Source organism: Monopterus albus, unplaced genomic scaffold (assembly GCF_001952655.1).
Source record: "Monopterus albus unplaced genomic scaffold, M_albus_1.0 scaffold10.1, whole genome shotgun sequence".
Classification (NCBI taxonomy): Eukaryota; Metazoa; Chordata; class Actinopteri; order Synbranchiformes; family Synbranchidae; genus Monopterus; species Monopterus albus.
In genome coordinates, this window is record NW_018127890.1 from 2,845,580 (window position 1) to 2,857,660 (window position 12,081).

The following is a 12,081-nucleotide window of genomic DNA, read 5'->3' on the forward strand; positions in this document are numbered from 1 at the left end:
GTGCCTATGAGGTTTCCTCCTAAAATCTATGAGCATATCTTTAGTTTTTGTTGTATTTAGTTGCAGATAGGATTCCTCACACCAGTGGACAAAATCCTCAATGACTGAACCATGGCTACTTTCACCATCACTGAGGAGACTAACAATAACTGAGTCATTGGCATACTTTATTATAGTTCTATTGTCACATCTACTCTGACACATATTTGTGTAGAGAATAAAAAGTACAGGTGACAACACACACCCTTGAGGAGAACCAGTGGAAGAACCCCTCTGGTCAGATAATATGCCATTGACCCTTACTCTCTGTGTCCTGTTGATTAAAAAATCCAAAATCCAACCTACCAGATTATTACTCAAATCAAATTGTTGTAGAAGCCTTTCAATTAAAATGTGAGGCTGTATTGTATTAAAAGCAGAAGAAAAATCCACAAATAAAAGCCTGGCGTGTGTCCCACTTTGATCCAGATGTCTAAAAAGCATATTGAGCAGAGTAATTGTGGCATCCTCCACTCCTCTGTGAGGCCTATATGCAAACTACAAAGGATCCAGTGCATGTTCACTTTGCCTCAGGACCTCCGATCTGACCAGCCTCTCAAAAATCTTCATTAAAACTGAAGTCAGAACGACTGGTCTAAAATCATTCAGAGTTGCAGGACAGCTGGATTTAGGAACAGAGACAACAACAGCATCCTTCCAGAGCCTAGGTACATATTGTGTCTGCAGAGACTTATTAAAAATATACTGAAACACAGGACTCGGTTCATGTGCACAAGACTTCACTAAGCGCCCACATACATTATCTGGGCCGCAACTTTTATTTACTTTTACCGCACAGAACGCTTTTTTGACGTCCTGCAACTCAATATTAAAATGCAGAGTATCTCTAAGTTTCTGTTTCAGTTCCTGGGTCTCAGTACTAAAATCAAAAGAATGCCTCTGATACACAAGCCAAAAGGTAAGACAAGTTTATTTGTATAGCACGTTTCATATGCAAAAGGATTTATATAGATTATTGAGAACATTTTACAAAGAAAGAAAACATCTTAACAACATTAAAAAGCAAAGGGGCTTGGAGATGTTTAAGCTATAACATTATAATTTGCTGTATAATATAGTAACATTACATGTTTTAACTATTGAATTTGAAACTGTCACTCCTGAACCTCTTATGCTAGCACAAATTTAACACTGTGCAGTTTTCCTGTTTTACCTGCAAACCTGTTTGTTTGTTCCATGTAAAAATCGTCCCGGGGTATCCACTTAACGCCAGCAACAGCTCGTGAATCATATTAATTCACCCTAAACTGATTAAGACTGAGAAGGCAGCTGTGAGATTCTCATTCAATCACCAAAACAAACTGCCGCCCGACCTGTCGCAGATTGATTACGCTCATTCCAACGCAAAGCATCACGGGACATGCTGATCTGGTCTCATTCTACATTCATTTCAAAGTGCCATAAAAGTAAATATGGCTGTTATTATTAGGTGTTGCAGTGATAAGTTATGAAAGCAAAGCTCATGGTTGCTTCCGTGCTGAAATGAGCATTGCGAGGTATGTAAACCAGCAAAAGAAAAAAAAAATTAGCTGACAGCCTTTAGCTAGCTAGCTAGCACCGCCCTTCTGGGAAATGTAGTTCCGATCCGCAAAAGGTTGCGTCCTCAGTCTTGTGTCATCATTCGGTCATGTAACTAGCAACATCTCGCAATACGGCGAGAGCTTGGTACGTCGACTCTTTAACTATGCATAGCACGTTACTCACATTATTGCTATCATTATTTTTTTTAAGCTTGACGGCATGTTGCCATTATTAGTGTGGGTTCTGGCAGAGCTATTGTCACTCGGTTTGCCGTTTGACTTAACTTGCCATTAGTTGCTAAATGCGGTTTATGAGTAGCACTCGGGAAAACATTTACTAGTCAGCTTAACCAGGCTTCAGCCAGCTAAGTTATCAACTAAACGCATCTGTTTGTGGTCTGAATTGCTAACTACTAGATACACAGCTTTATCAAGACTTCTGAAGATTTGATAGGTTTAATTAGCCTGATTCAAGCTAGCTGTACTATCTGAAGTGTCACATAAATAAATAAGCAAATGTGAGTTTGCTATGTTTTTTATTCATATTGTTTATTATTGCAGGGATGGCGGGGGAGAGGAGCGGAGAGGACACAGTTTCAGAGTACCTGGGCCAGAACCCGCAACTGGCCCAGTGGATCGACACTCTCAGGGGCTACTCTGAGACCAACAAACAGTGGTTAGCTCGGAGGGAGTTCATCCTGAGAAACATGGCGGCTTTCCCCACAGTGGAGCCAGGAGTCTCCAGTAGCAGTACAGACAGGTTGATCTCTCTGTCCATGGTCTGGGCCAATCACGTTTTCCTCGGTTGCAGGTAGGACACACTGACAGAGCAGAATGATGAACTTCAGAGAGCAAGACTCAAGACTTGCTTTTGTTCTCTGCATCCTTCAGCTATCCACAATCTGTAATGGACATGATCAAGGAGATGGGTGAGGGCATAGTCGTCCAAGATCCTCCAGGTCACAAAACAACAAAAGATGAAGTCAGGGCCAAAGGAAAGCAGAGCGCCACAACTGGTAATGCAACGCACATTTTCAGTAAAGCAGTATGCTCCAGTGTAGGATCTGTTACAAATCTCAGCAAGAAACAGTTCAGGTGGACGCTGTATTGAAACACAGTAACACCTCACTGTTTTTCATTGACGGCTAATATCTGCATTAACTTTTTTATACATAGTGTTACAGAAAAGTAGAAAAGAAAGACACGGTTTCCAACTCTGTTGTGTTGTATCAAATGACCTTATGTTAAAATATGTTTCTAATATTTTGTTCTCTATATAAATGCTGATAGACAAAATATTAGAAGTAACACCACAAATTAAAGTCAAGTTAAAGATTACAACAGAGCTTTGTGTTGATATTTTCTGTTTGATTTACTATATTGTGATATGTGATTTTGTTGTATATCCCACCTCTGATGTTTTTATAATATTAAACATGCAAATAATATCTCTCGAGCACAACAGTGCTGGTATTTGCTTGTTATGTCATCTGTGTGGTAACATTCAAATTTTTGTGTTCTAGCAAATCACTTTATTTTTTGCCCTGCACATATTTTTTTGCCATTCAGGAAATGTTAGGACTCTAGTGAAATTCTTACCTTGACTGTACAAGCTGTGAATATGTTAGATGGCAGGAGAGACCCACAGACATTCAGTAGCTTGTTATAGACCTCCGGCAGATTGTAGTGCTAGCTTCAGCTCCAACAGGGTTTTGTTTTTAATTCACACATCCACACCTGTGGCTGGAGTCTGTGTTCTCATTGAATGCTGCTGCTCTGTGCTAATCAACATTGTCCTGCTTGTTGTGTCATCATTTGCAGAGAGCGATGCTGACAGCTGCATGAAAAGAGCCAGATTTGGGCCTAATGAGGCCGACAGTCGACCCACTGGGAGGACAGCCGCATGGCCTGTGAGTCAGAAAGCAGGACCTCCTCCACAGGCCCCAGCAGAACATCAGCCCTTCTTCAATCGCCTCTACAAGGCAGTGGCCTGGAAGTTGGTGTCAGCAGGAGGCTTTGGTCCTAATTTGGACCATTTTGAAATACTCCGTAGCTGTGTGGAGTCATGTAAACAGACCCTGACCTGCGTGTTTGTGCCACTGAAGGACATCACAGGACTCCCCGCAGGTCGCACACAAAAGGAAGGCCACGTGTGTGAAATTCGCTGTCAGACTGTCTTCATAGGCACAGGATATGGGCGGGATGAGGCTGCCGCCAGAGCCATGGCCTCCAAAGAGGCCCTCAAAGTCTTTCAAGGGCGTAAAGGCGCTCAGCTACCCTTTTCAGGATGAGCAGCTGGAAGACGGTTCTATGTAGAGAAGGCAGGTTTACCCTGCCAAGATTCCAGCTGGAGAACGGACAAGTAGCATTTAGAGAATGAAACAACTGAAGGATTTCATGACGGTGTTGGGACCAGACTGATGCAGCTGAACATCACAACTAGACTGGAGAATCAAAAAGTAACCGAGTTTCTACAACATTTCATTATAATACAGGTGATACAAATATCTCGGAGACCTCACCAAAACAGGAAAACATAGTCTTAAATCTGCAACGGACAAGAATGAATCTTGGACTGTGAAGACATCATTTTCAACCACAGAGTTTTGCAGTTTTATAGACAACAGAGGTGTTGGAGCATGTGCCATCATTTCACAGTCAAACAGCCATAAACTGGCAAAACAGTTTGACTTCAAATAACAAGTGCAAAGTGTCATCCTAATATCATTGGAGGACAGATTGCATTATATTGATGTGATTAATTCTCCCAGTCCCTACAGCATGAGACATTGATTTGGCTTTTACCTTGTGTTCGAGACAGTATATAAGTTCCCATCTTTTCTTTTCCTCTGTCGTGACAGGTTTAGTTCTGGTGAGTTCACTAGTGCAGGTCGGTGTAGTCACACCTCCAGCTCCTTTAATTTGTTCATACCAGAGCGGGGAACTTGGGTTTGTTGCATTTTGGTTTGTTTAGATACCCACAAAAGTTGCAAACTTAAAAGCTTGTTCCATGTGACAGGATGCAGACAGCGCTCAAATGTGGAATGTTTCTAATCATGACAGGCTTGACCTTAGTGTTTATACCAGCTGAGAACACAAACATTGTAGCTGAACATGCAGTATCAGTCTAAACTTGATTTTGATATCTCACTTTTGTTAACTATAAGTTAGTGTTGGATGCTAGATATCAATAATTTGTTCTAACTGTGCTAATTAACCGTTGCATTCCAGGGTTGTTTCCCCTTCTCTAATGACCTGCACTTTAATAATTGTGTTAAAACCGGACTGGGCCTCACTGAAGACGAGACTTCTGAGCCGCCATAGTTTGTCCTTTTTCAACTTGACCAGAAAACTTTACTTCAGTTGTGCAAGTTCCCAGGTTGAAGCAAACTGCTCCAAACATGGTTGGAGTGGTGGTAACCCAGGTTGTTTAATAAAAGCTCCAGTCAGTCCAGTTCTCTATAAACCAGCTGTGATCTGCTGTCCAGTTAACAAATTACTTTACACAGTTTCTGCAATTGGAGTATTGACGGTTTGAGTTTTATTTTACTGTATATGTGCAGCATTTTCAGTTTTTTTTCTTCTTAATCCTTAACTACGGTACCCATCTTACTGCACACAGAAGCATGAAAGGCTCCTACTTTTATATCATTAAAGTTCACTGAATAAACAGACATTGAAGCCCACACTGTTGAAAACATCAGGGCATCATAAATAAGAATATTGATTTGAACACAGTTAAATCCAGTTTGTACACTTCTGATGTGTTAAGTGCTGCTGTGATGTGAGATTTATCTTTATTTCCAGTGTCCGTTAAAGGCGAACAGGGTTGCATTAAAGTGAGTATTCACACTGTTCCATGTTGCTGTAGTTTTACACCAGTGGCCCTGTTTCTATATATATTTTTAAATAAACATAATTAAACTAAGTAAACTTGGTTTGATTTCTACCTGCAGATGACTGCACCCATCAGCCTCATCCCCAACCAAAAATACTACAAACTGTAGGCTGCATCTTGTGTTCCATGTTGTGTCACATGCTACCTCTCATTAGTGGTAACAGGCAAACTCACACACAAGTGAACAGGATGAGTCAGTTCCTCACTTGATAAATAGAAGCCGGATCCAACAATAATGAGCCCACAGTGATTTGAGTGGCATTCATGTTCGGCTTCCTGAGCTGTCGTTTGTATCAACAGGACGGCTTCAGCCTCAGCAGCACAGTCTTCACGCGGCTGCATCGTGGCTTTTCACTTAGACAACCTGAACACACGCACTGATGTCAATCCATCTATTATTTATACTGCTTTACCTGAACAGGGACACTGGGGGGCCTGGAGTCAATGCCAGCTGACGCTGGGCGAGAGGCGGGGTCCACCCTGGACAGGTCGCCAGTCTATCACAGGGCCGACACTTAGAGACAAACAACCACACACACTCCTACGGGCAATTTAGAGTCGCTAATCAACCTAAGCTGCATGTCTTTGGGCTGTGGGAGGAAGCTGGAGCACCCAGAGAGAACCCACACGGGCACAGGGAGAACATGCAGACTCCACAAGAAAAACCCTGGGTCGGCCGGGGCTCGAACCACGGTTCCACTGTGCCTCCCTGACAGATTCATGAGAAAACTAAAACAACACAAGAGAGAAAATGAGACAAAACACATACAGTAATGCTGTTGCAAAATCACACCGTTAATATGTACTTCAGTGACTCAGCCTGCCGGAAGTGCTGATTTATTCTGTTTGTCATATGATAAATGCTTTTCTAAAATGTCAAGAGTGGTGACTACTGGTTGTGTTTTTAAGAGCTAAAAGCAGTTTCCATACTTTTGAAAACAGATCGGCCAGGGCTCGAACCTAAAACCTTCTTGCTGTGAGGCAGCTGTGCTAACTAATGCTTCCAATGCTGCCCTGATTTTAATCCAGTAAAATTCATAAGCATTAACTTAAGCTTCATATATGTTCATTCCCTGTTGCACAGCTACCCTCCCCCCAACCCCCAATGTCACTTTGAAATTTTGAATATGCTTCTTTAAATTATCATTTAAAAAAAAAAAAATCTAGCATGCACATTAAATCAGCATGGGCGGAGCCATGGGGTGGCCATGCCACCCTCAGAATCTTTTTGGCCACCCTCGCCAGACCATGATGTTTATCACTATTAATGAATAAAAGATAATTAAAAAAAGACAAACTGTTGCCTTATACACAACTAACATTTTTCTGTTGCTTTCTAATTGATATTGGTCAAATTAGTTTTGTTTTATATAATTAATGCAGCATGACATTTGCATGCAGTTTTTCAATTGTGCTGTTGTGGAGTACTTGGCATGATTTATCCCCAGCAGGAGTGAATAAGGAGCACCGGGAAAATCAGCTAAAGGAAGAACTGTCTCATTTTTACACAGAATAAACCATTTCATTCTTGATAATGTATGATTTGTTATTTCATAGAACTGACTTTACTTTTTACATGCATTTGAAACGTTCCACCCCTCTGAGTAGTGTCCCAGCCTGGCCACCCCGTCCAAACCTTTCTAGATCCGCCCCTGTATATCAGCGCTTTCAAGCGCACTGGCCAGATGTGCGCAGCCTGCAGAGTTACGAGACTATAAGAGAACATGCGTCCATGCCACTGCTTTACAAAACAAGATGATCCACAGTTTATTTTCATGAGTCAGTACACAAAACATTCAATTGAAACAAAATAGTTAAAGTTAAAAAAAAACTGATTCTGGGTTTGCCCAGACGAAGAATCACTATAATGCTCCCATCATATTGCTGCTAAGACTTTACAGTGTTTGTGTGAGTGTGTGGTCCTCAGGTGCGTTTATTGTGCATTGGTGGTTATTTCTACGTCACAACAATGATCCCGTTGTTTTCAGATGCAAAGTGGTTCTGAATGTTTTATGGCTGTTTACGATTTAAAGTTTTTTGGTGATGTGATGTACTTTTAAATATATATTTGTTCGTACGGGTCGGGCAGTGCCCCCACCTGCCCCTCGGCTGCATCATAGAAATATGACACTAATTACAAAGTAATCGAGTGACAGTTTTTCCTCCCATCTCGAAGCTACATTCACATCAGGAAAAAGTTGCAGAAAGCTCCACGGGGACAGTCGCACATCTTGCCGATCCGTGCGCCTTTCCTTATGGCGCACTGCTCCCCGACATCACACTGACAGAGAGACACACACAACAAAAACAGAGGCGTGATTGATTTCGACCTTCTGCGCCATGCATCGGTACAATATCGATCTATAGAATATGTTTTAAGTACGATACCGTGGGGACTTGGCCAAATTTCTTTTCCCACAAAGGCTGTCGTTTAGCCTGTAGCTTTTCAAGAACTTCTTGCAGGGCTCCAAGCTGCAGGACACAGGTAAAAATACCGAAAGTGTTTAATAAACGTGCCTTTGTTTTATCAACAATGGGCATAGAAATGATTAGTTAACGTGTCATGTGATCAACCAATAGGTCAAGTGATTATAGCCTATATACATTTAAAAAAAGAAAAGTCATAATTTGAGATAAGGTACAGTGATGGTACAGGTGAACGGATCTGCAGAATACAGTTATGTCAACAGTGACAGGCCATGGTGAAGATTACACACATTAACGAAACAAAGTTGTACATTGTTTTAATTCAGTCGGAGACTGGAGGTCAGTGGCCACACCTTTTTATCGATGCAATTCAGAAAAACTAACCTGCAAATGATACAAAAGAGGAGTTTGCTTTGACATAATAATAGTATTAATAATAATGGACCGAATTTAAATCCACTGCATGCAGAACGCACGCGCAGACGTGAGACTTACCAGCTGCTTCTCGCTGGTCAGGTTCGGACCTTTTGGGTAGAAATCCCGCAGGGTTCTGGGGCTCAGCTCTTCCTCGGACTCGGTGTCCAACACTTCGGCTCCAGCGGCGCTGGAGAGCAGCAGCAGCGCGCAGAGGAGCGCCCCGCTGAGCATCCTGGAGCTCTGCATGGTCCCGGTGCGCGGCAGCATGTGGCCCTTTCCCCTTGACAAACTGTCGCTCCCCCGCTCCAAACACCTTTTTATCTGACTCCTGCCATCTGCTCGCTCCACCTTATCCTTTGATTTTTTCTTTTTGTCATGCGTAACAGCTGCCTCGGGTGAGTCATCCCGCAAAAGTTGCTGGGCAAAATATACCCGAAAAAGTCAACAACAGCAAGGAGTCGTTACAAAGTAATGGATTACTCGTTACTTTGCAGATGTTAAACTGATGAAGGTCATTTCTGTAGAGTTTGATAATCATTAAGACAATGAGCTGGTTAGATTTTGGTGTCTGCACCTCTAATCATTACTAGATCAATTTTTCAGAGCCCGTACCTGCAGTTCCAGTCTTGAGGAATCCGTTTAACTAGAAATCACAGCAGTAACGCGCTTCCGTCCCCCCAGCATGGCTATATTTGGTATTCCATGTAGATCAGCAGTAGTTTACAATGTATTACTTTCCCTTTATTACCTCAGAATGGCGTTTGCAGCCTCTTCTGCATTTAGACGTGGTGACTCAGCCAGTCCTTCCTGCTGTAAATGATCAAGAAAACCAAACAGCGCTGGCACAAAACGCCGTGGTTATTCTTTCTTCTGTAAAATCAGAGCAGTGAAGATTCTTTATTCTTGGAATCAGGCTGTTGACTTTGAAAGTTGTTTTGACATTTAGAATTTACCTGTAATCACATGTGCAAGACTCGGGGTTGGGAGAGGATTTATAGCAGCTGATACCAAGTTATTTCTGAAAAAGAAAGGCTGATTTGTTTAAGACCTTTCTAAAGCAGGTCATCTCCCCACTACCAATCAGGCAGGGTCACAGTTTTGGGGAAAAAAGGAGCTTACTGTGCAACATTCTTTCACTCTGAATTTGCAGCACATAATAATGCTACATGATAAATTATCTAATCATCTTCAATAAACTCAAAACCATTACAATTAACCTGGAATTAGAAGAATAAATTCATGTCAGACATAAATTATCTCACTAAGCTGTTGGAAAAACGTACAGTACTGAGTAAAAGCCTAGATTTTACTGTGAAATAAAAATGTAATCAGCTGCACTAAATCCAGTGTGTAACTAGAAAATCAGTCGTGGGAGAGCTCACACCCCTTCATCTCCAATACTTTTGAATAGCTTGTTCAGCAAAACAACTGGATCCCACCTGATCCACGTCATGTTGACTCTGAGTACGAGCTACTGAGCTCTGGAAGGAGGTGCAGGTTCCCCAGACAGAAGAGACACCTAGTTACTACAGGGTGTTGGGGAGCAGGTAGAGAGATATGCCTGTAAGCTGTATATGTTTGAGATGCATTTTTGGAGTTAAAACACAGTGAATGGTTGTGAGTAATTTGTTGGTTAGTTATTGATTTATTTGTGTGTATCATTTGTTGTTGTTGTTACGCAGTGTTTTGTATGATGATGTGCTGTGTTATGTGGCAATTCTCTTGTTCAAAGACAAATTTCCCCTTGACCCTTGAACTGAGCACATCCAGCCACGATCCTGTGTATCATTTCACCTCTTATGTTACCACCATGTCAAAGGATGGATGTTTACACCCAGTGTAGACAGATAAATGGGTGCAGTTGTAGCTTGCACTGTTGTCTTAATCCTGTGCTTGAGTTACACAGTAGAATGCTGGTTCACTGCACTGATTGCTTGTCAGTTTCAGGTCCATCAGCGACAGAGATGGAGGCGCAGGAAGCTTTGACAGTGCTCGAGACTGCATGACTCACATCTCTCCATCTTCACCAGTGAGAGGCCAATTTTACATTTCATTCACAACAATGAGTTCATTTGTTTTTGGTCAGTCATCTGCCAAAGGCTCACAGTTCTGCTCTGATTTGTTTGTCTGGTGGGTTTGGTGTAACACTGAGGACATTACAAGTAATCTGGAATCATTTAGCGTTGGCTGACTAAGCACAGCTCAAACAGATCTAATTTGGAATATATATATGTTTTTATAAAACACGGAAGCCTCAGAATAACAAACTATTGAGAGAAAAACTATTAGAGTAAGTTTGAAATAGGTTTTATGTTTCTCTGGTTTGACCTAACATGCATGACTTTGGGCTGTGAGAAGAAACTCACACAGGCACAAAGGGAACATGCAGACTCCACACAGAATGGCCCAGGATAGTGCATTCGAACACAGGAAAACTGTGTGCTAACCACTGTCAGTGTGTGACTGGGAAATGCTGTGACAGTCTCTACTTGGTACAGAATAATAAAATCTGTGTTATAACTATAACATGAGCAGTTAGTTAAATGCACCTTTAGATGAATCAAAGAGTACCAAGCTTCAAACTCTGAGAATGAAGCAGCACGTCTGAAACAGGCCTTCAGAACTAAGCTGAAGCCGGTCTGGACATTCATCCCTTCACTAAAAACATCCTAAAACATAACCCATGCATCAAATACTGACATTTGAAATTAATTGAATAATGTGAAAAGGTTGAAGTAATGAAGCCCAAATGTACAAAATAGAAACACTGTGGGTGACAGCAAGCAGCTAAAGCAAATATTAATTTCATAACCTCCAAGAGCAAGCAGATACGTAGTATCCAATAAGCTTATGTTAGCACGCTGTAAAAGCAGAGGAAGGATCTGAAACAACTTCAGCTGCTTTCACTGTGCGCAGAGAAGGGAAAAAGTCTGAAGAGGTTAAAAAAAACCCTCCAGAAGCACTTGTAGTATGAATAACTTTAATGTCAGACCAGCACCTTTTAGCCTGTAGCCTTCATCAGGGTCAAATGGGGTCAAGTGAGAGCCAACACCTGAGCTGTGACAATGCTAACCTACAGATTTGCAGGTATAACTTCCCATGTTTAGACTCAGTTTTAGCACATTTGCAAGTTACAATATACAAATGTTGAAGAGGACAGAGGTAACACCAATTAGTGGAATAGTGTTAATGGTGAAACTCGGGAAGGCTCAGGAATTGGTTTCAGAACCACTGGATCTCAGTAAAAACTAGATTCACTCTGGTGAGTCATGTCTCTGGGAGGTGTGGCAGGTGAATGGGGCAGAGAGACAGGATGTTGACCCTGATCTATCCTGTTAATGTATTAGTGTTGGTCAGTTAATTGGCACAGATTCTAATGAGTTCTCTATTTCCAGTATGTCCAATAGCTATTAGCGCAGGAAGCATCTAATCAAGGAGTTTGTGCTTGTGCATCAATTACATCTTCGTCCATGTCTAGTGCTGTGCTTTACTCTGTAGAGGACAGTGCCATTGTTATGCTGGAATCATTTTTCTGGTGACACAGGAATGTGGTCCAGTTTGAGTAATTATTTTCTTCCTTATATGAATAAATTCTGATTATATAATTTCTCTTCCTTTGTTATGCTGCAGCAGTTCAGCTCAGGAGCATGCTCAGCCCTTGGTCTGCTTCTGTTTTTGTTTCTGAAAAGCAGCTTGAAATCTTGATTTGGATAATTTGGGAGCTTTATATCAAGCTAAGGGCAGAGATGAAGGAGTGAA

At 41.7% G+C, this 12,081-nt stretch overlaps 3 protein-coding genes across 4 annotated transcripts in view; 1 reads left to right on the forward strand and 2 right to left on the reverse strand.

Annotated features, from left to right (window-relative positions):
- Nucleotides 1-1,314, reverse strand: part of tubgcp4 (tubulin gamma complex component 4) — a 10,956-nt gene extending 9,642 nt beyond the window's left edge. For both annotated transcript variants that reach the window (XR_002274148.1, XM_020590000.1), the window contains exon 1: nucleotides 1,214-1,314. Coding sequence is in view for 1 of the 2 variants with exons in the window: in XM_020590000.1 (XP_020445656.1) it covers nucleotides 1,214-1,291 (78 nt within the window). In the remaining variant the exon portion in view is untranslated. The remainder of the gene's footprint in view (nucleotides 1-1,213) is intronic.
- Nucleotides 1,315-1,479: 165 nt separating this feature from the next.
- Nucleotides 1,480-3,871, forward strand: cdkn2aip (CDKN2A interacting protein). The gene is made up of 4 exons (XM_020589853.1): nucleotides 1,480-1,556; nucleotides 2,142-2,391; nucleotides 2,472-2,596; nucleotides 3,402-3,871. Exons 2-4 carry the CDS (start codon nucleotides 2,144-2,146, stop codon nucleotides 3,869-3,871), a joined length of 843 nt encoding a protein of 280 aa, XP_020445509.1. The 5' UTR covers nucleotides 1,480-1,556; nucleotides 2,142-2,143.
- A 3,789-nt stretch (nucleotides 3,872-7,660) lies between these two features.
- On the reverse strand, nucleotides 7,661-8,678 carry cart3 (cocaine- and amphetamine-regulated transcript 3). The gene is made up of 3 exons (XM_020589950.1): nucleotides 8,401-8,678; nucleotides 7,867-7,950; nucleotides 7,661-7,759 (listed from the first exon to the last, which is right to left on the reverse strand). Exons 1-3 carry the CDS (start codon nucleotides 8,587-8,589, stop codon nucleotides 7,661-7,663), a joined length of 372 nt encoding a protein of 123 aa, XP_020445606.1. The 5' UTR covers nucleotides 8,590-8,678.
- Between the last annotated feature and the right edge of the window lie 3,403 nt (nucleotides 8,679-12,081).

What these genes read in the sequence shown, in the direction of transcription:
- cart3 (XM_020589950.1), bottom strand. Translation starts at nt 8,589, where the DNA reads ATGCTGCCGCGCACCGGGACCATGCAGAGCTCCAGGATGCTCAGCGGG. An exon ending in TGACCAGCGAGAAGCAGCTG is followed by an intron (nt 7,951 to 8,400) that starts GTAAGTCTCACG and finishes TGTGTCCTGCAG; the next exon opens with CTTGGAGCCCTGCAAGAAGT. An exon ending in AATTTGGCCAAGTCCCCACG is followed by an intron (nt 7,760 to 7,866) that starts GTATCGTACTTA and finishes TCTCTCTGTCAG; the next exon opens with TGTGATGTCGGGGAGCAGTG.
- cdkn2aip (XM_020589853.1), top strand. Translation starts at nt 2,144, where the DNA reads ATGGCGGGGGAGAGGAGCGGAGAGGACACAGTTTCAGAGTACCTGGGC. An exon ending in CACGTTTTCCTCGGTTGCAG is followed by an intron (nt 2,392 to 2,471) that starts GTAGGACACACT and finishes TGCATCCTTCAG; the next exon opens with CTATCCACAATCTGTAATGG. An exon ending in AAAGCAGAGCGCCACAACTG is followed by an intron (nt 2,597 to 3,401) that starts GTAATGCAACGC and finishes CATCATTTGCAG; the next exon opens with AGAGCGATGCTGACAGCTGC.